At 38.9% G+C, this 25,830-nt stretch overlaps 1 protein-coding gene across 5 annotated transcripts in view; it reads left to right on the forward strand.

Moving 5' to 3' along the window:
- The first annotated feature begins 1,548 nt into the window (after positions 1 to 1,548).
- The window catches only part of tp53bp1 (tumor protein p53 binding protein, 1), a 43,487-nt gene continuing 19,205 nt past the window's right edge, over positions 1,549 to 25,830 (forward strand). Inside the window, exons 1-17 of one of the 5 annotated variants that reach the window (XM_055010381.1) lie at positions 1,549 to 1,714; positions 5,158 to 5,402; positions 7,604 to 7,682; positions 7,771 to 7,855; positions 7,942 to 8,009; positions 9,027 to 9,134; positions 10,039 to 10,084; positions 10,165 to 10,331; positions 11,853 to 11,979; positions 12,074 to 12,168; positions 14,022 to 14,206; positions 15,682 to 16,705; positions 17,443 to 17,559; positions 17,643 to 17,834; positions 18,378 to 18,444; positions 20,295 to 20,387; positions 24,656 to 24,932. In XM_055010381.1, coding sequence (XP_054866356.1) covers positions 5,223 to 5,402; positions 7,604 to 7,682; positions 7,771 to 7,855; positions 7,942 to 8,009; positions 9,027 to 9,134; positions 10,039 to 10,084; positions 10,165 to 10,331; positions 11,853 to 11,979; positions 12,074 to 12,168; positions 14,022 to 14,206; positions 15,682 to 16,705; positions 17,443 to 17,559; positions 17,643 to 17,834; positions 18,378 to 18,444; positions 20,295 to 20,387; positions 24,656 to 24,932 — 2,910 coding nt within the window. In that variant the 5' untranslated portion in view covers positions 1,549 to 1,714; positions 5,158 to 5,222. Of the gene's footprint in view, positions 1,715 to 4,857; positions 5,403 to 7,603; positions 7,683 to 7,770; positions 7,856 to 7,941; positions 8,010 to 9,026; positions 9,135 to 10,038; positions 10,085 to 10,164; positions 10,332 to 11,852; positions 11,980 to 12,073; positions 12,169 to 14,021; positions 14,207 to 15,681; positions 16,706 to 17,442; positions 17,560 to 17,642; positions 17,835 to 18,377; positions 18,445 to 20,294; positions 20,388 to 24,655; positions 24,933 to 25,830 lie in introns of those variants that run through there. The other 4 variants (XM_055010379.1, XM_055010373.1, XM_055010382.1 and 1 more) reach the window with 4 other exon arrangements.

Genomic DNA, 25,830 nt, shown 5'->3' on the forward strand with positions numbered 1-25,830 from the left:
ATCTGATGCTCTGACCTCCTCTGGAAGGTCACAACACAGAATTCAGCATCTTACTTTATAAATGCAGTTGGATAAAACAATTTTTACACTCTTGGCTTAATAAAATCATGAGAAACAGTCATTTTATTATGACAATTCTGGTTTCTAATCCTTAAAAAGCTGTTTTTCTGGGCATGTATTTGCAGTCCAGAAGCGGTGCTGACGTCTCCTGCCTGGTGATGGATCTCTGTGAGGTTTAATTTGGCTGCTCTCTCAGTAAATCTCTGCTCAGGCAGATGTGTGTTATCAGGAGTGAGTCAGCAGTTCAGTGTGTCAAACACTCCAGAGCTTCTGCTGGCCTCTGCTGGGAGCAAACGGGGCTACAGGAGCAGGATTTAGTCCATTTATTACATCTGTGCTGCTGGCAAACCAAGAACACTTCAGTAAGTTCAGTCATTTTGCAATTATACTGCAAATTAAATCAGCTTTCTTTAGAAATACAGTTAACAATTAAAGATAGAATGTGTTTTGGTGCTATTTAAGATGCAAAAGAATGTGAAAGGAGAAAATGGAAGGTATAAAGACAAAGAAATGTAATAAAAGCAACAAAAAAAGTTATGGACAGAGAGCATGTAAAAATGTAATGATTATGTATTGTCCAGCAAAATGTTGTAAATATTGCAATTAATCTCTGGTTAAATAAAAATTTATGGAAATATCAGCATATAAATATAAATATGAAAGAAGCAAGGGACTTTTATTTTGAAAAATAAACTATAGCATCAATCATAGATGCAAAATAGAAACCCATGAAGCGAAGGTAAAGATTCTGTGCATAAAAGGATCACTAGAATGCAGGAAAGTCAGTATTTAAAGCTCAAAATTTCCTTTACAAGAACCTTTATGCCCCGAATTTAATGCTCAAACAAAAAAGTATGCACATACTTCAGGTAAAAATCCAAAAAAATGCACTTTAATCATACATAAATTGTCTGATTCCAGACTTGAAACTGGGAAACAGAGAGGAAAATGAAGGAAAACAAGTGTTTTTGTGTTTTACATTATATAAAGCACTGTGTATCATAAAAAAATTGCCACCAATATTTTTCATTTTAGAAGATTTTCATGTTGTGCAAGAATACTTCTGAGTAAAGTGACTGTATGTGGTGCTAAAGGAGAGCAAAGATTCAGATTTCTTTTAATAAAGCTTAATTTCTACAGACAGAACATGCATGATTATATTTACTTTAAAATTTGTTGGTGCAAAATTGCAACATACGTGTATTTGTGTCTTGATTTCCATTTGTTTTTATCATTTTTTTAAAAGTTCCAATATAATTAGATTAATTGGATCTGCAAAGACGTCCAGTTACACCATAAATTGGACAAAACTCAGTTGCAAATGTGCTTGGAAACACTGAAAACTTGCAAAAATGCTTCTAAACAAGAGCTAAATGTGGAAAAAGCTTGCATTTTTTTGGCATTTGTGTCTGAATGTGCAGAGTGTGAAGCCTCCTCGCCGTGTGTGAGTCTGTGTGAGCAGCTGAGCATGAGATCTACATTGAAAAATGCCTTTGCATCTTTACGTGCCATGCGTGTGTATCCCACACCCCGACTCCCAGCAAAACAGAGGCAAGGCAGGACCGAGCGATGTTGGACGCGCTGTTATCGCAAGCAGCGGGACAGTGAGACAAATTGGAGGACAGGAGCAGAGCAGGACGCACCGATCTGAAAGGTAAAGGCTCTTTGTTTGTTTTTGCGCGCATAAAGAGCAGAGAATCCGGCAGCGGTCTGTGAGTCTCAGCTCCGGCAGAGGTGGCTCAGATTAGACATTTTGGGTTGTGGCTGCGCATTTCTTCATGTGGGTGTCAGCTCGACCCGCAGAAATGACGACGTGACGCTGAAGTTTGCGGTGGCAGGCGGTCAGGGCGGCTGCATGGGAGGATGAAGCCCGCCAGCATCCGTATCTCTCAGCATCCTTTACCTCTTTTTTATTGTCATAATTAGCCGCTGAGAGCTGCACACCCGGCTCTGTATAGCAGGATCCTGTGTTCTTAGATGCGCCGTTGCCAAGCAGGATGTCTCCAGTTTGGTGTTTCCACATTGAAATGCCGGTCAGTGTTTCTGCTGCTGCTGCTGCTTTCCTGTAAATCAGAGCTGTGACCAGGCCCAGAGCTCCTCTCTGGCAGGATGCACCTTGAGCTGACTTGGAGAAAGAGCAGATACAAACACAAAAATAGATTAAAAAATCTATGATTTTTAGATTCTGCACACAGCCTGCAGCTTCTATCTTTCTAAATGAAGTTTTTAGTGACCTAAAGTGACCTTTTTCTGCCTCTCCCTTCTTATATTTCCCCCAGGATGTCACCTGACACCCAAAGCATCCCTCTAAAGCTTCTCTAAAATGTATTTATAGGTGCATTTCCTGCTGACTCTCCTATCCAGGTGAGTCCAGAGGTGAGGAGTCAAACCTCCAGCTGTTCCACCAAAAGCCCAGATGTGCAGCTCAGCTTCCCTCAATCAGTCACATGATTGGTTTCTTTTTTGTACTTTCTCTGCCAAAAGCACCTCTGTGATCCATATTAGCTACCGACTGCGGCGTTACTGGAAATGTGGCGTCTCCATGGAAACTGAGGTTGTCAAACCACAATGACAAAGTCGTGTTAATATTTGAAAGGCCGTCGATTAATCTTCAAAAACTGTGAGCTCGCAGCAGGAGATTAAGAGCCAGTCGCAAAATGTGTCTCTGTGCAGTTTTAATCAGTCGGAATCTGCACCTGCTCACAGGTAATGATGGAGATTAATATCTGTGGTGATTCCAGAGCACATCTTCCACACTGAAGAGGAGAAAATGAAGGGACTCAACAGAATATTTACACAGCACATGATGAATGGAGTGGCTTTAATTACCTCCAAGCTGTCAGGCTTGCTTCCAAGTTTCCAATTTTCTCAAAATCTGTCTCTAAAATTAACCATGATGACAATAAAATGTAGAAATCAGATCTCTGGTAATATGCAGGAGTGTGGAGGTAAAGACAGTGAGGTATAGTCTGTGCAGACAAACTCTGAGCTCAGGGAGGATAGAGTGAAAAAGTTAACCTATATCTTGTTTTGCTGGAGTCCCTGAAAGCCCCACAAGGACCAGTGAAGGTCTCAGAGATCCCACTGAGGGACGACATGGCCCAGATTTCCGTCTTTCACACCATTTATCACTGCGGGATGTAGAACGTGGAACCTTGAAGCTTCCTCAAAAACACAAGAAGATCTCAGTAGTTGGTGCATTTACACCAAATACAGCTTTCAGCAGGATTACAGGCCACATGTAAAACATATTACATGAAAGAAATTACAATTTATGTGTTCTTGTCCAAGGTATCAGAAGGACATGTACAGTATTTAAAATGAAAGAATATGAAGCAAAACCTGTAACATGGTACTGTATCTATGTACATTTACAAACTGTGAATAAAATTTAATTACAAAAATTAAAATGACAGAGTACAGATTTTTAATGAAATGAATTGCTTTTATGTAAAGTTCATTATATGTTTAATATCTAGCTTAGTATAGAATTAGTATTTAACAATAATTGACTTAGATTGACTTTGTTAATCCCCAGAGGGAAATTCTGTAATTATATAATTATATGTAATTATAATAACTGGATCCTATATATTAACCCAGCAGTAGCGCTACTGCACAGTTCTGAAGTAAAATGAATAAATCCCCAGTGCAGAAACTCTCTGTTACAAGTAGAAATCATGCATTTAAAAGTGCTAGGGTCTAAATTAAAAGTGAAAGTGGATAATTTCAGAATAAAGTATGTTGCACAACTGAATCATAATTATTCATGAATTAATGTATTAATCACTTTAATGTTGCAGCTAGTAAAAATGAAGCTGATTTCAACAAATTCATTTACTTCTGGCTAGTTTGTCATGTTCCCTTTTGGATGAATAATGTTTTTATTTTCATCTAATAATAACAATACATCCTAATTTATCTTTCAATCATGTTTGTATTATTTATCTTAATATTTAAAGTTAATGAATTTATCAAATGAATATAGAGGAGTCTCCAAATTGTAGTGGAGTAGAAGTACAAACTAGCAGAGAATGGAAATATTCAAATGAAGTACATGTAACTCAAAAAGAGTGAAATCTTGCTTCCATAATTTATTTCACACTAACGGGAAGAAAACAGCTGCAATACACATTTAGGTATTAATTTTGCTGCATTTTTGCTGCATTTTGTGCATCTAGATTTCAGTTAAAATGCATGTGTTTAATGGCTGCTTCCTCAAAATGAGTTTTCTCAGACGTTGCAAAATCAGGATACCCAGAGGGCAAAATAACAACAAGTTAGGATAAAGTTAAAACAAAAAGACTACAGTCGAAGTAATGCCAAACCAATTTGTCAATAATATTAAATATGAGTAAAATTATTAAGAAGTAAAACTTTAATAATCAAGGTGAGTCCAGTCAGCATTATTTATACAGCACATGCAACTACTGCTGAGATAAAAGTAAATTTACGTAACAAGTTTAAACATAAGATTAAGACCCTAGAGTATTATTTATTATAGTTTCTTATATTAATATTAATGTTAAAGCTTTACAGTATTGTTTATTCTACTTTTTCCTGTGTAATTTGAATATCAAGGTTAAAACCCTTCAAAATGATATAAATAGAAATGTATTATATTATTGTATCATGTTAATTATATATTTATTACATACAGAATAACCAATAAGTTAAATTTTAAAGATTTCTACAACCACCAAACTAATCGTCGCTACCATACAGTCTATGGGCGCTACTTTGTGACGTCACTGCTCAGCTGGACCAATCATATCGCTTCCAACAAGTTTTGCCGCGAGAAAGGGAAGTGGGCAGAAGTGGGTGTGTTTGTGAGAAACGGACTGTAGCTGCATTTATGTAGAGAATCGATATTTTAATCAATACCAGACTAATTATCTGGCTTATACGTAAATTTATACGGCACCGGGAGTGCGATGAGGTTTCTTCAGAGCTCTTCATCGGGCAGCAACCGGCAGCATCACTCTCTGTTATTGGGCGGAGCGTTAGCATGCTAACCTTTAACTTTAGCTAACATGCTAACAGCGGCTAGCTCCAGGTAACAATAACCGGCTCGTTCTCTCCTTGTTACCCGGACAGCTAACAGCAGCCCGGACAGCTAGCAGCAGCAGCAGCTCGCCACCCCCAGTCCTCGGTCCGACCTCATGGATCCCAGTGAAAATGAACTGGACTCCAGCCTGCCTCAGCCAGAGAACCCGTGTCTGATCGTGGAGGACTCCCAGCCGGACAGCGTCGCCCTGGAGGACGATCCCGAGAGCAGCTACCGAGCGCTGCTGGCCCGCCGCCTGTCCAGCCTGCAGCCCACCGCCCGCAGCCCGGTGCTGGTAAGCTGCACACTGATCACCATCCAGCTTTACCCCAGATGTTATGTATGTTGGTCATATGAGAGAAACAAATTGAAAGTTACTGATCATGGTGCAGGAAGTAAACAAACCAGTACAGGCTAAAGTCCTGCAAAAACAACCCAAAAACTCCTCAAGTAAAGCAACATAGTACTACGACAGAAGAAATAGGCTCTTTTGATGATTTCTAATTATATTATACATAGTTAAGTTACCAGTACTGATATGTTCTTGTATAAGCTCCATTTCATCCAATTTCAGACATAAATTTAAAAAAATACATCTGAAAATTGGATATTCATTCTTTTTTTCAGCAAAAATGAGGGCTTAGTCTCCCCAAAGGATATCGCAGATGCAGGTGTTGTTAAACATTTATAACCAAACCTCTTTTTCTACCATCTACTCCACTACATGCAATATCTTTTTATTTATACTTGCTTATTTTGTTATTTATATTCACTGCTTTAACGTTGGTATTTTTGAGTCATTCCATGCCAACTCACCTCTCAGTTGAGGTCGTGGATTTTCTTGAAAAATAATCATGCAAAATTGTCTACTTAAACCATAGAATCTTTCAAAATCACACGGCTCTACTCCAAATACTTTGAGTTACGAATTTTTGAAAATAAGCCCTCTGTGTTAAATTTTTAGAGCTTCAGTGATTCTTTTAAAGCATGTTTAAACCAGTTTATTTTTCACAGGATTTGGCAGATTTTTTTTTTTACTGAATAATAATAATAATAATAATACTACATTTTATTTGTAATGCCTTTTTCATGTAGGAAAAATCTCAAAGTGCAATATTCCAGAAACAAGTTCCAACAGAAAAAGTTGCAACTTCATGTAATGTCATCAATAGCTTATGTTGTTTTTTTTTTTAACAGAAATTTTATATATATATATAATTTATCATCAAAACAAACAATGTTTGCTTTTCAAAAATTCATATCTCCACTAGTATTCACTCAATTCCAACCCAGTTTTTGTTGTCAGTAGAAACAACTTGTTTTGTTGTATCTAAATGATGTTTGATGCTGCATCAAAAACTGACTGCCACAAGTTTAAAATGAACCTTGTGCGGGAAAATCCACTTTTTAGGACATTTTAACAGTATTTTTTCAGGTAAGAATTGCTAAAGAAAGAACTAATGACTAAATAACTCAACAAGTACCGTACCACAAAAAAGTAGTTTTTACCCACAACAAAAATTTGGTTGGAATTGAGTGAAAATTAATGTAGATATGATTTTTTGAAAATTAAAGATGGTTTATTTTGATGATAAATCATAGATTTCTATTATTTTAATGTCTGGGGAAAAAAATTCAGCATAAGCTACTGACATGATTACAAGTTTCAACTTTTTCTTGAGGTTTCTGGGATATTAAGTTAAAAAAAAAATCATAAGTCAGACCATATTTGGAGTAGATCTGTGGGATTTTGAAAGATTGTATGGTTTTTGTAGAATTTTTTGCATGATTTTTTTTTTCAATAAAAATCCATGACCTCAACTGGGAGGGCCAAGATGGGTTGGCATGAAATGACTCTTTTCTTATTTAGTTTTTTTATTTTATATTTAAATTTTAAGTAAACTGAGCAGCCGGTGCTACATGAAAGTTGCTTTTCATAGTATTATTATATTTAACAACTGAAACTAACTATACTAAGCTAAGTTAATTTAACAGTTTACAGAAGATGGAGGTGTCGTTGTGTAGCTCAACGTACAGCTCTGGTCCATGAGGTGCTTTTTGATTAGGTAGAACAAAATTATATTCACGTAGTGCTTAGTTCCAGTCCACCGCTGCTAAATGACAGGATTTATTTGAGATTTTACTCCTGCACAATGCGCATAACCTCTCCACAGGTCCATCCACACCCATCCAAAAATCACAAAACCCTGCATACGTGAATCTTTTTAATTTTTCTTCTTGCTTAGCAGTGGAATTTAAATGTTGTTCTACCTGCTAATGATGAAGCAGAGATGCTAAACTACCCTCTTTAACAAAGATTGATGTTTTTGTGAGTGAATGTATTTTTTGTTGGCCAATACAAACCACCCAGACATCCTGAGAAAAAAAAATGTATTCCCCAATCTAACAATTCTCTTCATTTGTGTATTAAATCTAATAAAATTTACAGTTTGTTGCTTTGTGAAGTTTGTGATTTTTATTTTTTTACTCTTCCAGGAGCTGATCTCATCACCGTTGGGAAGCAGATGCTCTCAGACTGACAGCCAATCAGAGAGCAACGACCAGGCTGAACCTGGTCAGTGCTTCACTAAAATCACCAGTATGTCCCTTTTCCTTTTATTTTTGTAAAAACAATCTAAAATGTTTCTGTGTTTTACATTCAGATGTCCTTGCAGCGACCAACCCCAGCTCAGCATTCCAGGAGGAGAGTCAAGTTTTAGACATCTGCCCTCCTCCGAACAAGAAGAAGTGAGTTTGGAGGAAACATTTCTGCAGATTTATGGTACTGAGGGTCTGATAAAGTGTTGATTAAGTGTTTTCTCTTTGTTTTTCAGGTGTGTACCAGAGGATGCTGAGATGGATTCTGGAGCTGATTCTACGACACACTGTGTTCAGTCTGAAGGTGAGCTGTCTTCTCACATATTGCTTCCAGTGCAGTACTGTTAAATACATGGCAAAGTGTGGATGTGCAGTGAGTTTTATTAGGGCAGGTGTCAGAGTTAAACAGAAAAGGACAACAAACTAAGAACAGGAGGTAAAAGAAGAAACATATGTACACTAGAAAAATAAAATACTATTTGGGCAGCACAAAATATTAATAGAATCAGTCGAGTAACAAACAAACAAACAAAAATAATATATATATATTTTATATTGTAAATGTGCTTTAAATTTTTTCACTTTGTATGATGTCCTTGGGTGTTCTGAAAGGCGCCTATAAATAAAATGTATCAGTGTTATTTAAAAAATTTTGAAAAACACGCTGTAAAATAACAATTTTTAAAATGTATTTATTAATTTTACCATTTTTCAATCCTTAGGAAACTTTTTTTAAATTATTGCAAATATCTATAAAATTATATAATTTTTTTCTTAGATTTAAATACAGTAAACATAATGTAATTTTACAGCTAACTGTAAAAGAATGATTATTGTTAAAATAAATAGAAAAATAAAGCACATCCTCATTTGCACATTTCTATATCACTCTTGTATATTCTTGTATGTATTGTTACATTTTTTCTTTCTTTTCTTTTATCTTATTTTATTTTATGTTACCTTCACTTTATACCTGACCCTAATATTCTGTGTCGTCTTGTTGTTAAATACCCAGCTGCTGTATCAACAGAATTTCCCTCTGGGGATTAGTAAAGTCTGTCTAATTCTAAATCTAGATAGGCTCGACTGGACTGGATATTTACATGACGCAGTGTTTAAATATTACAGAGTGGAGAGGACTGTGATGTGTTAATGAGATTATTTATAATGTTTTGATCTGAGTGAAGAGGAGGCGTATGAAGGATTGAAGACCTTAAAAGGAGAAGAGTCAGAGTGGGAGGGTTCAGCCACGATTCTCCTGACTGAATACCAACATTTGTGTCACTAAGTTTAACAGCGTCTGCATGTGTGTGTGTTTCAGGAGGATCTTCTCAGTTTGGATTTCTGGAGCTCTCTCAAAGTCAAGACCTGAACAGTCAGAGAGAAGACGTCGTCCCTCAGTCAGACAGCGCGAAATGCAGCAAGTTAGGTACCAAGACTTTAATTTATAGATGCTGTGGTTTAGTTTTATTTTACCTGATGTCTGACGTTATGTGATCTAATCTGAGATGATACAGAGAGCATGAAATTCACATTAAAGGGCTGCAGACAGCCTTGTTTCTAGGGCTTGTAGTAAACCAAAGAAAATAACTGTCAACTGAAATCGCACCAATTCTTCACCCAATCGATTGGTTACAGGAAAACAATTGGCCATGTCATTTCTAGATGAACTAAATAAGCTAAAGTGAACTGAGTGCACCTAAATTAATTATAAATAAACAGTTCATATTTGCTGCATATTGAATCATGAAACAGAAAAGTGACTCCAGCACAAAAACCATTGAGGAATAAAACAGACAAGTTAGCTGCTGTTTCTGGATGATCTGTCATGTTGGTTGTTGAGCTGTGAGATACAAACTGCTATTTTTGCTGTCAGTTAATGTGCAGCCTACTCTGAGTAAACCTTCAGTAAATGCTTTATATGTTTGACCAGTAGTCTCCATCAGGTTGGGCGAGTTTAAAGTTGGGAAAACATGGGGGTGTTCACAGTTAGTCTGTTCCTTCTGCCACAAAAAATCAGGAATTAGTCCTGGAAGGCTGTTGATGAAGTGCTTTTCTTATGAATATATTCTTATAAAGGAAACTCCATGACTGTCTGAGCAATGAGAATTTGGTCCGATTAGCACACATTGACCAACCAATGGAAACAACAGCACTTCATTTTTCTACCTGCTTTTCCACCTCTGAATGACCGTGTTTTGCGAGACTGCTGGTTAAATGCATGCATGTCCAAAAAAAAAATAAAAATGTTCCCACAATTACAAGAGACATCAATGAAAAAATAATACAAAAAAATGTTGATCTAGCTTCCACTTTTTCTTCTTCCTGAGCAGAGCCGAACATCAGGCCTTCAGAGAGTCAGGACAACAAAGCAGTGAGGTACAGACACATGTACTGTTTTAAACATTGACTAAAGATGAGCGTTCTTGTCTCGTACTAATGTCTCTGTTCTCCTGCAGGTCGGAGGTCAGTTCCAGCAGCTCCTCAGAGTCTCTGGGTCAGTCGGGTCGGCAGCTGAGTGTCCAGGTTCTGCTGCACTCACAGAGCCTCCAGAACTCTGACGAGCAGAACCAGGACTGTGAGATCCTGTCGTCACAGGAGGATCTGTTCGACGGTGACAAGACCGGTACGTTCATGCACATGGGGACTTCATCATGCTTGTGTTTTAACCCCTTACCTTCAATACACACACTTTCATATCAATGTCGCTGATTTTCTGAAGTGTACTTCTGTGTTTTTTGGTTTTAAATTTGGTTTCCGACTATCCAGGTAACCCCCCTTTCCCCCCACTTTTTTCATTACAATGTAAAATCTGCTTCATTCCTAACCAAACAGATGCAATATTACAAGCAGAGTCATTCTTTTTATTTGAAACCGTTACCTAATCTTCAGTAGGTGGGTTGCTCTTATTTTTTAGGTTTTATTATTGTTTTCTGTGCGTTGCTTTTTTCCATTCTACTGAGTGTCCCAAAAGTCTGGACTCAGGCAAAAATACATTGTCGAAAGAAGAAAGAGTTAAACTGGTACTTCTCAGTGGATGTGAAGGATGGACATATTGAAAGATAGAAATCAGTATCTTTCAATATGTCCATCCTTCACATCCACTGAGAAGTACCAGTTCAACTCTTTCTTCTTTCGACAAAGCCATATTTAATCCATGGAGGCAAAAAAATTCTAGTTAATGAGACTTTAGGAACACCCTTTACTTGTCTTTGTAGTTGCGCATTCATTCACTGAGGAAGAAATGAAGGAATCTGCAATTATAAGAATGAGATGTATGCTGTTAATTTCCTCGATGTCCTTAATAAGAAAACATTTGTGGTAGAATGATTTGAATAACTTGCTGGTTCAATGCATTTCTGTGTGAGAAGCTTAAAAATCCAAGACCCAAGAGTCATTTATCAAGCAGAATCTTTCTTTAGCGTTGACAGGATATCAAACGAGAGAGAATAAGTGTGGATTTGGCCATTTCTTGCATTAAAAGGTTGTTTTTTTTAACTTTTCTCTGCTGGCTCTGAAGTATTGGCTTGCATAGAGTCCAGCCAGCACATCAATGCACAAAGTGGGCAGACTTTTCAAATGTAATTGCTCATTCAGCTGCCGTTTCATACTAAATCATTCAGATTTTGACTAAGCTGAAGCAAGTCTCTGCAAGCACATTTCCTTACCACACAAAAAACACTGAAACCAGTGGCTTTTAGTTGATAGAATAGTACAAGGTGTTGATTTTGAAGGTTCTTTTAGTTATTACAAAGGTGAAGTGTGAGTTTATGTGTTAAGAGATGTGATGTGAGAAGACTCTGTTTCAGGATATTCTGCAGCTGCCTTCTAACTTACCTGCTAGCTGTTAGCATAGCATTAGCCACTGTGAGAGGAGCTAATTTCCTGGTTTGTGGCAACAGCTGCTGTTTCTCTTTGAGAGACATTTCTGAGACCACAAAGTAATGACAAACATTTATTTTAGCAGTAATCAGTCAATAAAAATACAGATAATCAAAAAAATGTCAAATATCGGCCATGAATCTCCCACTCAGGTAACCAGAAATTTAAATTTAGTGAAGTCTAAATGTAAGAAAACACTGTTCCAACCGTGTTCCGTTATCCCCTCACGTGACCGTCTCGTGTGTTTCCTCTGTGCTGCCTTCAGGTGCTGCAGTCGACAGCACAGTATCAGAGCCGGAGCAACAGGGTCACCCAACAGCGACGCCGGCCAACTCCCTCCGACTGCTGCATCTGTCCGGACAGGGAACACTGGTGCAGGAGAGTCTGTCCCAGTGAGTCACACGCTGCTTCCACACTTTTCATTTAGCCACAAACACAACACGAGAAAAACACCTGATGTTGTTTTTCCTCTCATTGTTTTTCCAGGAGTTCTGTCGATTGCATTGCCCCCACCCCAGACAACTTCCACCACACCCCTCTGATTGTTCCCAGCTCTCCGACCGCACCAGAGAACGAACACGGTAAACCAGCTGACTTTAAATCAGTCAGTCAGAGAATGGAGCTGAAAGATGATGAGGTCAAACTTATTTATCCCTTACTGGATATATTTACATGTTACAACAGCTACATACAAATGAGGTATGGAAGAAACAAGACAAGAAAAAGGAAAGTGCTGTAAAGCTGAAAATGAAGATATCATAAATCCTGTTTATACCTTTCACATTTACAGGTATGATATGATTGATGATATACCCAACTGAACTGACACATATGGCATTTAGAATTGTACTTTTATACAGAATAGTAGAACTGCATTTCTGTTATTGTGAGAGATCAGTGGTATAGTGTGTTGTTGGTCTAGAAGTGCTATTAAGACAAAAAACTGTGTTCGCTTTTGTTGTTGAGCTGTATGGAGACAACCAGTGCTGAATGATGTTTGTTTTTTGTTTTTTTTTAAACTTTATTTTTCCATTTTTTTCAAAGAACATTTTTTTTTTTTTACAAACAGCTAAACATGATACAAATACATTAGCAAATGTGTAACGGTACTGAGAGCAGCAACGGTACAGAGGACTGGAGCACAGTACAGGAGTCCATAAGATAATAATATTGTTTTTATAGACCATAAATCAGAAACAAGGTGGGTTATCACCTCTTGTTGTGAGGTACGTGTCCCATTTTTCCCAGAGAGCATCGTGTTTATCCTTTTGGAGTCTTAAACTGAAAGTCTTGCGTTCCGTACACTGGATGTTTGTGATTATTGCTGCCCATTGGTCGATAGTAGGAGGCTCCCCACAAAGCCATCGCCTTGTTACAGCCTTTTTACTCGCTGCCATGAAGATTTTTATTAGATACTGGTCATCTTTAGGTAAGCTTGTGTCCATATCCCCCCAAAATAATGACATGCAAGTGAATTCAGTATCACAGGAATTCACAGGATTTTTCCGAGTGCCATGAACACTGTCCCAAAAGGGTTTAAGAACAGAGCATCCCCACAATATGTGTAGTGCTGTGTGATGTTTGAGGTTGTTGCACTGGAAGAGATATAAAGAGAAAAGCAATGTTCGAAAGGTTATTCCACTGAAAGAGCTATTAGGAGAAGAAACAATGTTTAAAATGTTGCACTGGAAGAGCTGCTCTAAGGATAAAATAACTGTTAAAAGATGAACTTGCAATGAAAGAGCTATGAAGACAAAAACAGTGTTAGCTTTTGTTGTTGAGCTGTACGGAGACAAACAGCGCTGCATGATGTTTTTACACTTGAAGAGCTTTGGAGAGAAAAGCAGTGTTGTGTGAATTTTGTTGCATGTGAAGGTTGCTAAGAGAAAATAGTCTTTAAGAGATGTTGCATTGAAATATAAGGGGAAGAGATAGTGTTAAAAGTGTTGCAATGGAAGAACTATATAGAAAAAAAACATGGTGAAAATGCTGCAGTGGAAGAGATATAGGGATATAAAATAACTGTTAAAAGATGTTCTTGCAATGGAAGAGCTATGAAGACAAAAAGCTGTTTGATTTTGTTGTTGAGTTGTATGGAGAGAAACAGTGCTGTATGATGTTTGAGGTTGTTGTAGTGGAAGAGATGTACCCAAAAAACTGTGTTAAAAATGTTGTATTAGAGGAGCTATGAAGGTAAAAATGATGCTGAAGTGTTGCATTTGAAGAGCTATATTGAGAAAAAACTGTCAAAAGATGCTGCTGCGATAGAAGAGAGCTATAAAAAGAAGAAACGGTTAAAATGTTGCATTTAAAGAGCTGTAGGATAAAAACTGTGTTTACAACGTTGTACTAGAATATCTGTAAGGAGAATAAACTGTTGAAAACATTACATTAGAAGCGCTATAAAGATTAAAAATTTCTTGTGCTTCTTCAGGTGCTGATGAACCGATGGACACTTCGCTGCCTCCAGATGAGCGAGCGTCAGAAAAGGACGAACCAATGGAGACCGAGGCTGCCTCTAAGCCCCTCCCATCTGCCTCCACTCCCGTATCCCAGAATTCCCCTGGTTTTGCATTGAAGGGAAGTCTCTCCATACCCTCCCAGCCTGAGTTCTCTCATGTACGTACCTCATTCTTTTTCAGTGTAACCGGCTGGTTTATTAATGATATTTGTCGGGCTGCAGCTCACCGTTGATAAATTAATGTATTAATTATCTAGTCTATGAGGTACTGGAAACAGAGATTGTCAGTTGTCCAAGGCCACTTTTCTTGTTGTTTCAATCTAGAAAGATCAGTTTTGATGTTAATCAGAAAATGGCAGCAAATCGTGTTGTTGATTCATTGTCTGCCAGTTTAATTAATAAGATTGTAAATACCGGTTTCTGATGATTTGATAGCAATCAACAGCGAATATTTTAAGATTTTGTTGAAGATGTTGAGGGCTTTGATGCACCTTTTGACAAATTATTATGATTAAACTGAACTACATGATGTTTTTTGATGAATAATTGCCTTAACTGTTTATTACTCCTGAAGCTTTATTTAATATTCAGATCAGTCGCAGCTGTTTTCCAAGCAAAGTGGGTGCATGTTTTTATAATATATATATATATTGTGTACTATATAGTTACTGTTTAAGTGGTACTACAGTGCAGTATCTTCAATTTTTAAACGTTGATCAGTTTAAATTTTTATTTTTTTTTAAGGTAAACCATTAATTTATCTGTTATAAAACAAGATAAACTTAATTAAAGCCTCATAGTTACAGCAGCTTGGTACAAATGAAAACATTAAAAGCAAGACAAGAAACATGAAGTGCAAATAGAAAAGCATTCAGTGAGCTCAGTACTCCACCAAGGCTGTTCATTCCCCTATATGGCATTGTCAGAAATGCGGCATTTTTTTTATTTATTAGTTATTGATGATCAGAAATCACAGCAACAAACAAAATGACCTTGCGCTGAGCACAGGTGTGTGTTATGCATGTGTGCGTTATGTACAGATACCGAATCGCGTGACCTAAATATGTAGCGGGTGGCAGGAATTGATGAGACTCAGAAACACCCCCACAGTTTAATCGTTTCTTGTATCATTTCTGACGGTTGGTCGATTTGTAGTAAGATCGCAATCATGTGATCGTCAGCAGGCAGCTGACGTAGTGTTCACTTGTTGTCATGGTTACAGTGACGCCGTGCCGCTATCTCACAATGATACAGAAATCTTTACCAAATCCGTGGATCCAGACTATAAGCCGCATCACTGCCAAAATCTAATGAGGTGGTCCTTGTTTCATTTCTGACCTTCCCTGAAAATTTCATCTAAATCTGTTTGTCTGTTTTTGAGTATTGTTATGCACAGACAGACAAACAGACAAATGTACGCCAATCGTCACATAACTCCGCCGCATTCCTTGGTGGAGTAATAAGGATAAAAACATAATAAAGACTATGTACACATTTGACATGTATGGATGTGGCATGATGGATAATGCACCCAAATTGTAGAACACATAATGTGTAGAATTCATACAGAATCTTTTCCTTGGATTCAGCTTTAGTTTCCGATTTTCACTGGTTTGTTTCTGTGTTCTTTCAGGACGTGTTCGTACCGACGCAGAGCCAGGAGGCACCACAGCAGTCGGACAGGAAGTCAGCATCTTTGCCTTGTGAAACTCAGTCTCAGCTCATGGAGTCGGCTAAATTCACTTTGCCTTTGCAGCTCTCTGTGAATACGCAGAACAGCAGCCAACATCAGCGGACCTCAGAGCAAGTTGAGGAGGACAGTCAGGCCACGCAGATAGAAGAGCTGGAGGAGAAGCCCAACGTCGACGCCAGCGACTCCGTGAGTTCGTGTCGCGATCAGAAACAGGAGAGCAACGCCATCCCCTCGGAATCACAAGCTGCCACCAGCTCCAAAGCTTCCACCTCTGCTGCATCACCAAAGCACCACAGCAAAAGTGCCGAGATCGAACAGCACAAACAGACTCTGAATGTACAAAACGTGAATGTAAAAGCCGCTAAGAGTGACAGCAGGGAGGCGGGTTCTGCTGCCGTGGTGTCCTGCTCTCAGCCAAAGCTGGACTCCTCTGGTTTAACTGTTAACAGCTGTGTGCAGGAGACGCCCTGCAGCCTACCTTCACAGTCCATGATCTACCAGACATCTGCTGTGGATGTGGTGAAGAGCTCTGTGAGTGCAAAGAGTCCGTCTGTAGAGTCACAGCAGCGTTCGGTGGTCAGTAACAGCCAGAGAGACAAAGACATGATGGAGGAGCAGGAGGAGGAGGTGGTGATGGAGGAGGAGAACACCTCAGGAATGGCTCTGGCTCTGTCCCAGAGTCAGCTGCTGTCTCCGGAGCCCATGGAGGAGGAGGACAGTGAGGTCAGGGGGGAGGACAGTGTCATCGTGGTAACGGACAGCGAGAGAGACTCTCAGCTTCATCAAAAAGACGCGCCGCTGGCGTCCAACCAGCCAGTCAAAGAGTCCATCTCCACCAACGGCCACGAGTCCCAGGTTCAGGGGAAGGAGGTGGACGAGGCTCCTGATAGGCTGCTGCAGATGGAGAAGGCGGGACGTGAAGCAGAAGAACTCAAAGAAAAGAGTCTGAGTGACAGTTCAGGAGGTAAGAACTTAGCGGGTTGGTGTTAGATCTTTAAAGGAAAAGTTCCCAACCTAAGAAAACATTCACATTAATACAGAATTATGTATGTATGCTCTAGCTATGCCTTTTCAGGCACCTTAAAGTTCTACTGATAAATCAATATGAGAGGTGAAAACTCTTTTAAAGTTGCCTTTATTATCATTGTACATAAAAATACAATGAAATTCTGTTTGCAGTCTCTTACAGTAGCAGCATTAGTTGTAGTGGAATCAAATACATAGAATTTAAGAAAATATTTAGCTGGACCTGAGGAAGGCAAACAATTTTTTGACCGTGTGGCTGTATCAGGGAACTAGGCCTTCTTAAAGACTCTTTCGTTTAAAGCTTTTTCATTTTATTCCAACTTATCTGTAATTCAACAACAATAAATGGTCCCTGGGACTGACTAGATCCACTTCTGCTTCTCATCTGCATGTGTCAAGACTAAATCCAACAGTAGCAGTCAAGCAGCAGACTAAAAAAATTTACTGAAATTGCTACTCCAATATAAATAAAACCTATTAAATACAGAAGTAGTGACCGTCACAGCTGTACTTGTGTAAGATAGATGGATGTCGGTGTGAGATAGATCGTTCATCAGCTGCCCAAAAATTAGTGTGGAAAGTCAGAGAAGTTAGAAACACTTGTTTGTGAGTTGACATCTGGTTTTAGAAAGAAAAACTCTTTAATCTGATTCCAGTTCTGCTTTCCTTCTACAGAAATCTCCTTCCACTTCACCCTCCCTAAAGAAGGCGAGTTGATTGGTCCTGCTGTCGGCGCCACGCCTCCTCTGATCAACCAGCTGAAGCAGACGCTGAGACACAGCACTCCCATCGGTGAGTTCTTCTACCAGAAACCTGTCAGCCAGGTAGTGCAGCAAGATCTGCTGCTGAGCTTCTGCGTTTTTCTCTTCACCCAGAGATCACCTCCTTCTCCGAGAAGTCCGACGTGGCGGCCGACGTCTCTGCGGATGTGGCGATGGCTGCCAGTGACATCGTGTCGGGGGAGAGTGTGGAGGACTCGGCTGAGAAGGGAGACGGGAAGCTGAGTCTGAGGATGAAGCTGGTGACTCCTGTGGAAGAGGGCAGCTCAGAGCACTTCAGCCTGCAGAGTAAGAACATGTTTGACGCTCACACAAAACCTGTGGCCTTTGCATCTTCCTGGGAGTGACTGGATGGATGGATGGATGGATGGATGGATGGATGGATAGATAGATAGATAGATAATAGATAGATAGATAGATAGATAGATAGATAGATAGATAGATAGATACGTTATCAATCCTGAGGGAAATTCAAGTATTCAGCAGCTTACATACAACAAAAAAGGCAGGTTAGTAACACGGTTAACATTAAACATTAGTATATACTCTAAAGGACATGCTCTACAGTACTATAAACAAAAAAACTTCTGGTTTTAATATCTGTACAGATACTAAATGTGAACCCAAAGGTCAATATACAGTATTTACACATTTCAAGGCACAGTGATTTAAAGTGATTCAGACAGGTAGCAAAAACACAGTTGTAGTAGAACTATGTAAGGTGCATAGACATTCTACAATCACACTGGATCAGTCCTACTGTGGTCATGTACTGATATCCATGGAGACGTTGCTCTCATCACGCTGACTTTTATACATTTCTTTCTTCAGAGCCAACACTATCAGAAGAGGATGGATCTGTTGTCAAGGTTACTACTGTTTCCAAGGCTGTAAGCAGGTAAATGATCTTTAAACTGTGATCTTTAATCTCTTCATGCTCATTAACTGAATTATTTCATACATGTGCTGCTGCCTCCTGTTGCTTGCTGCACATATAGCGGTATTTGTGTGCATGTTGTTCATGAGTTACAAGAAACTGCAGTCCAGAAATGCCAAATTAGTTTGAGACTTTTTAAAAACAGTGTTGTTGTTCCACTGTTTGTGAACTAGAAAACACTTAAAAGCTTAATCAAGTAGTTTGCCTCCTATTAAATTTGTCCCCAATTAACCAGATAATCGTTTGAGCTTTCAAGAAGAAATGTTAAAACGGTCTAATTCCAGCTTGTTAAATTTGAGTATTTTCTGTTTTGTTTTGGTTTTTTTTGACATTTTATAGACAATCTCCAATTCTTAGGGAAACAAAACGATTTGATGTTATTTAAATTTTTAAAAAGTCACGCAATCATTTGCCTCTTTCTGTGATTCTGTTAGCACTTGTGGTCTAATTTTTTGTTGCACACTCATGAGTCTATGGACAACAGGGCAAAGTGAAAGTCGGCTGTTTCCTGCAGCTGAATTTACAGAAATATGAAATAGGAACTTGCAGAAATGTTCATATCTAATAATGGCCCTAATATTAACACCGTAAGTCATTGATGACTCAATTTAAAGCTCATCGATTTTTAAAATGTTTATGTCCTGCCACAGTGGTGCATCAATCTATTAAACTTTATTTATATATCATTTTTCAAACAAATAAAATGCACGTTAAGGTGCTTTACAAGCAACTGACAAAACATGGGATGGTGAAAATAGCTTTGAACCCGTTAAAAAAGACAAAATAACAGTTGTGTGGTTAAGATGATAAAAGATCTATGTAAGACAATACAATCAATGTTGAATGGTGTGCAGGATGCTTCATGCTTCAATCTTCTGATGAAAAATATGTTGTAGAAATGTTTGCTACCGTTCAAAAGTTTGGGGTCATTTAGAAGTGTCCTAATTGTTGAAATATAAAAATGAAAGTAACATTATATTAATCATAAATCCAGTCTAGACATTGTTAATGTGGTAAATGACTATTCTAGCTGGAAACAGCTGATTTTTAATGGAATATCTCCATAGGGGTACAGAGGAACATTTCCAGCAACCATCACTCCTGTGTTCTAATGCTACATTGTGTTAGCTAATGATGTTGAAAGGCTAATTGATGATTAGAAAACCTTTGTACAGTTATGTTAGCACATGGATAAAAGTGTGAGTTTTCATGGAAATATGAAATTGTCTGGGTGACCCCAAACTTTTGAACGGTAGTGTATGTTTACCCTACAGTCGTATGGAGTAGATGATCTAAATAAAGTTGTAAGTGTTTGCACCCTGTTGGGTACATTTGCATTAATGGGATCAGACAGATTTCTCAGAAACACATTTATTTGTGAACAAAAGTGCAAAAACTACATAGCAGGAATGTCATTCTTACACTACAGGTACATGGGGAGCAGATGATCTGATTAGATATTGGTGTCTTAGTGCAGACATTTGCATAATATCGTTACACTGAGAGCAGTTACTGGAAATAAAAAATCCAAGAGCCTCTTGTTGTGCAGAAGTTTGATATTAGTTTTGTGTATTTCTGATTAAAAGATGCTTTATTTTCTCAACTAAAGCCCATTTCTTTAGTTTTTAAAACTGGTGCAGCCACACGGAGTTCCTTTTTCTGCAAAAAAGACTTCAAACTAATTCAATAACTAAACTTCCCTCTAGTGAGGTGCATCTGTGGCTCCTGTTAGATTCAGTTTATTGCACCGTCAGTTCTTTTTCGCCTCTCTGACTCCAGCTGATTCACTGCTCTTGTGTTTGATGTCGCAGCAGCCCGTCGGTGTTCAGTCGGGTCAGGCAGGTTCACCGGCAGCAGGAGGCGGAGGAGGACAGTCAGCCTGGAGGCAACTCTACACCTGTCAGGTAACAACGTGTGCTGTTACTGTACAGGACTGCAGCTGCTGCTGTAATACTGGATATGAAACCATCTTACAGAGAACTGATTCAGAATGTGGCTGTGACTGGACGATTCATCACCGTCACAGATACACTGGAAGGTTTTTCATTTGAAACCTTCCTGTAGTTTCTTGCAGCGTCATGAGGCCAGTTTGCATCTGATTAGCATTTTCTGTGCCTGATGGGATTTGCAATAATTAAAAAGGTCACATTTGGTTTTAATCCTTTGCTAATCTGCCGTGTCTGTAATTGGTAATGTGAAAAAATCAACTGCAACTTGCTTTATTTCACCAAAACAGAGGTCCAGTGATAATATTAGTCTCTTGTGAATTGATCTCTGTGAGTTGGGATCAGCTTTTACATTTTATTTACATTTTTTTATGTTTTCTCTGCACGTTTTTACCGCCTCTGTCCCACATGAGCATTATAGAAGTTGCATTGACAAGTAACATTGAAAGTTTGGAAAACACTTTGGGTGCAAATTCAGGAGGTTGAAGTCGCTGCACCACACAGAGACATATTCACAAGAACACGAAATTGATCAAAACTGCAAAAGTATGATTAGATGGTATGACGGCCTGCTCTTCGGAACATTTCTCTGCATTTAGGCAGGCTCAGATGTAAATATGTTGTAGCCTACATCTTCATATCTGGGAGAAATGTTAGTACATTTGCGTAAAACACAAACTTATCCTGTGGAAATATGCCACAGAAAACACAGATGTTTGGCGATAAGTTCTTAATCACATCAGGTCTCCAGTAGAACATACCAGCGGTGTGTGACAGGACTGGAGAAGAACCAGACACATTTTAGACAAATGTTGTCCCTGGTTGTGTCAATTCAGTCCAATTCAGTTCAGTTCAATTCAATTCACTATCTTTAAAGTCATTGCAACCAGTGCAATGAAATTAAGTGCAGGCTCAAAAATGTTCATCATGTCTTCATGTCTGAGGTTACAAAGCTAACAGAAGCAGGACGACGCTGCTGTGAGCATACAGCAGGTTTTTCTTCTGATGCCTTCATGTCTGTTACATGGTGTTTATAGTCTCTAAAAACCAGAGATTCATTTACACATTTGAAAGATGGTTGCGCACATAGTTGCAGCAGCTCAGTGCTCTCTTTTTTAGTGCCTGATATGGTTAACTTGCACTGTTTGCTTTTAAAAACTTAATTTTGTAAATTTTAAGTTCTTTTGTTCAGACACAAGGTGAAAATAAAGATGTTGCTTTTTACCTCGACAGTTTCGGCGAGCAGCTCTCGCCTTCTTCAGAAGCGTCTCACAGACAGCTAGTTGACGTGTCAGCGGGGATATTTTGACAGCCGGCACGCCCAGGCCACTCTACTCCAGAGGAAATAGGACGGCAGGGGTCGCGCTGTGCTTGGCGGGGCGGTCAAGTCCGTTGGGCTCAGCAAGACATGCCATTACAGCTTGGCTGGCCCGGCGGCTCTACTGGGTGTGGCGTATGTGCCGACTGTCAAAATCTGCCAGCTGACAGGTCACACGCTGTCAGTAAGACGCTTCAAAAGAAAGCGAAGAGCTGCTCGCTGCATGAGATGGGATGGTTATTTGTGCAAAATATGAAAATGCAGACTTTAGACTATATTCTAAATATTAAATAAAAACTGACAACGAAGGAACTACATTCTGTGATCTACAGCTAACTAAAACAGAAGAAGTGACAAATGTATGCATGTTAATAACACATGATAGTGTCTATGTTGACCCTGCTGTGTCCCCCTTACCTAATTAAAAAGTTACTACAATGATAATATTCTCCACAGGGGTTAATGTTAACTTTCTTCATGCTACATACGTTTTCCTCCGGCTGTTCTCGCTGTTGCTTCTCATGTTTGACCTGGGAAGGTATGAATAGCTCTCCCCTGTTGTAATGTATTTTAGTAGACAGAAATAGGCCTTCCTGGGTAACACTGCATGTGTGTGTGAGAGAGAGCGAGACCTACTTTTAAATTCTGGCTATTTTTTGTTCTCATTGCGTATTCTCCTGAGATGTGAGGAGTGGTGAGGTGTTGTTCCACTTGTTCTGCTCGTTTTACTGAATGACCTCTGCTGCCGAAGTCTCTTCATAGTTGAAAGGATGATGCTGTTTGCTCGTTGGTAGTAGTGCAAAGCATGTAGCCACACTGTTTATTCACATTTATTTTATATAGAATTGTTTTCACCATATGAACATTATCACAAGTGTGGAAATATGTAAAAAATTAGCCTGATAGTGGTGCTTTCGAAAGTACAGTGGCCAGTAAAAGTCACGAATTATGCGAATTATAATTTATGAGCAAATTAATTAAAGTCTCACTTGTCCCCACAGTGTGTCTTTTAAATTTTCTGCTCAAAATACTGTGAAGATGGTTAATTTCACAATGACTGTATAATCTCTGGTTTTAGTCCTGTTCTACACATGGTGTTTTAGTGTCTGTAGCTTTAAATTCAGCTGAACTGTTGCTTTCCCGGACCCTTTCAGGAAGAAAACTCTCTCTGCATCTAATTAACAATGCAGAGAAAATCAGTTTACCTTAGCAGCTGACATACAGAACTTTCTGTCACTTTTACCTTTCTCTCTGAGTGATCATTTGACATGAAAGTCTCCCTGAATTCAAACCAGAGCTGTTGTTTTTAACTCGTGTATTTGCTGAGTTTGGCAGACAGCATTCCGGTTATAAAATCAGTAGTTTAGTGGTATAGAGTAGCAGCTTAGAAATGACCATGAAGTGAAAAATAGTGTTAATGAGCTGCATTTCAGTCACTATTTCATACTGATTTCCTTATTTGATGACAGAAATAGAAGACTATGTAAACAGTTTTGTTGAGAATTCGACTGTATTAAAACACAGTTTATGTGAGCACAGAGAGCAGGAGAGAAGCTAACAGATGTGAACAGCAGCTGAGTTTAGGTTGAACTTAAGCACAACAGGCGACATGAAAACACGGTTACCCACCCAGTCCTTGTTTATTGGTTTAAATTAAATGTCCCTCAGTGTTACTGTTTCCACAGATCTTTGACCTGTGAGCAAAACATCAAAACTAATGCTAACGTTAGCCACATTAGCCGTACAACGTGCTAACACTAAGAATGTCCTTGTGACATTACCATCAAAAATACAAGTTATTTTCTGGGTGTTCAGTTCTCAGATGCTGGTAGTGCATGAACACGCTTGTGTTCACTCTTGCAGCCAACAGCAGAAGATTTGTCGTGCTTTTCTCATGGCTGAGACATTTCAAAGTTAGCGAAAGCAGATCCAGACTGTAAACAAATGTCACCTGACTCACCTGGAAGCAGTGGTCACACTTGGAGTCTCTTTAGTCGTGAGGGGACCTGAGGAATGGCGGAAGTCTTCATAACTTTCAAACCTCTGAGCTTACAACAACCACAAAACACAACAAGAACAGCACTCAGAGAGCGCAGTACTCCACCAAGGCTGCTCATTCCCTCATATGGCATTGTCAGAATGCAGCATTTTTTTGTAGAAATGCAGCATTTGTTTATTAGTTATTTATGATCAGAAATCATGGCACCATAGAATGTGGCCATTTAATATAGATGTACCCACAAACAAAATGACCTTGCGCTGAGCACAGTGTGTGTTATGCATGTGTACATCATGGATGGATCCCGAATTGTGTGACCTAAATATATAGCGGGTGGCAGGAATTGATGGGACTCGGAAACACCCCCACAATTTAATCGGTTGTGCCTTATATAATTTCCGACAGATAAGTCCCGATAAGTCCACAGCAGTCAATTTGTAGTTGGATCACAATCATGTGATCGTCAGCAGGCAGCTGATGTAGCGTTCACTCGTCATAGTTACAGTGACGCTGTGCCGCTATCTCACAATGATACAGAAATCTTTCACAAATCTGTGAATCAAGGCTATAAGCTGCATCACTGCCAAAACCCTTGTTTCATTTCTGACTTTCCCTGAAAATTTCATCCAAATCTGTTAGTCTGTTTTTGAGTAATGTTGCTAACAGACAGACAGACAGACAGACCGATTGTCACATAACTCCGCTGCGTTCCTTGGCAGAATAATTAAAATGGATTTTCACCTTACAGAGACATTAAAGGAGTTTACACCAGATCTGACTTAACTTTCCTCAGTTTAAGTATCAGGTACAATAGAAACCCATGATGAATTAATTAATTTAAATATGGTTTTAGCTTCTAATATTGATGTTGCATATTTGTTTTGCTTTCCATCTGTGCATGTTTTCCAGGGGGGAACTGTTTGGCTCCCCTCAGAGGAGCTCTCAGGCATCCTCGCTGGGCTGCAACAGCCTCCCGAACAGCCAATCAGAGCCTTCACAGCAGGAAGTATCTTCAGCACCGCAGCAGAACCTCAAGGACACCGTCACCCCCACTGAGCCGACTGAGGAGAGGCGAGGACCTCCTGGAGCTCCGGAGCCCACACCCCCTCACAGCACAGACAGCAGGCAGAAGGTGGTTTCCCAGCAGGCCTTCGACAACACCATCACCTCCACTCCGTCCAACAAGGTTTGTGAGTCACTGAACACATCTGGTGCTGCCAGAACAGAAAGGATTAACAACACCAGTGTAGAGGTGGAAATTAAATTTGTGCATCTGTTGTGCTCAGACGTACTGAATGTCAGAAAGCCGGCAGCTGCTTTGTAGCCGCAGTACCTTCTTTTATTTGGTTGAAAACACTGAAATAATAGCTGAAGCTCACACTTAGCAAAATATTGTTGAAATGTGTCTATATTTCAGTGGAACTTGATCTCACTAAATCAATTTCTTTGCATGAATAACCACGTCATAACATCAAATATATGCAGTTTGATGATGTTCTGTTACAGAATTACAGATTATAGAGTTGCAGGTTGTGAAAGAGCACAAAATCTTTCTAAATAACCATTGATTATGTTGTCAGATGTCTTATAATTAAAATGTTTAGGATATTTGATGCACTAATGCCTGTGTTTAAGCTCGTGAACTCACACAGTCAACATCAGGACACATTTTAGAGTAAAACCTCTGGATTTTATTTTCAACAGCATCAGAAAATGTATAAATTTTTTTCCCATTAACCCCTTAATAGTGATCATCCAGTATTTTAATTACATTTTTAAAATGTTTTTGTTTATTTTAGTGCCACTGCCGGTAAATAAAATTAGACAGCCAGACGTATTTAATCAAAAATCTGAATTTATGAGATAAAGAGGTAAATTTACAAGAGAAACTCTCACAAAGAATAACTCACTATTCTCTTAGATTATAAATAGATAAATTTGCAAGAAAAAAGATGTGTTTTTGTTGTCAAGGAACCACATCAAGGTTTTGTCAGTCCCATGACTCCATGTTAGACCCACTATCAGGGAGATTAACCCTTTGATGTGCGGTGTGGGTCGGGAGATACCCCTTTTCCACTGGATTT

The sequence above is a fragment of the Amphiprion ocellaris genome, chromosome 1, assembly GCF_022539595.1.
Source record: "Amphiprion ocellaris isolate individual 3 ecotype Okinawa chromosome 1, ASM2253959v1, whole genome shotgun sequence".
NCBI classification, from domain to species: domain Eukaryota; kingdom Metazoa; phylum Chordata; class Actinopteri; family Pomacentridae; genus Amphiprion; species Amphiprion ocellaris.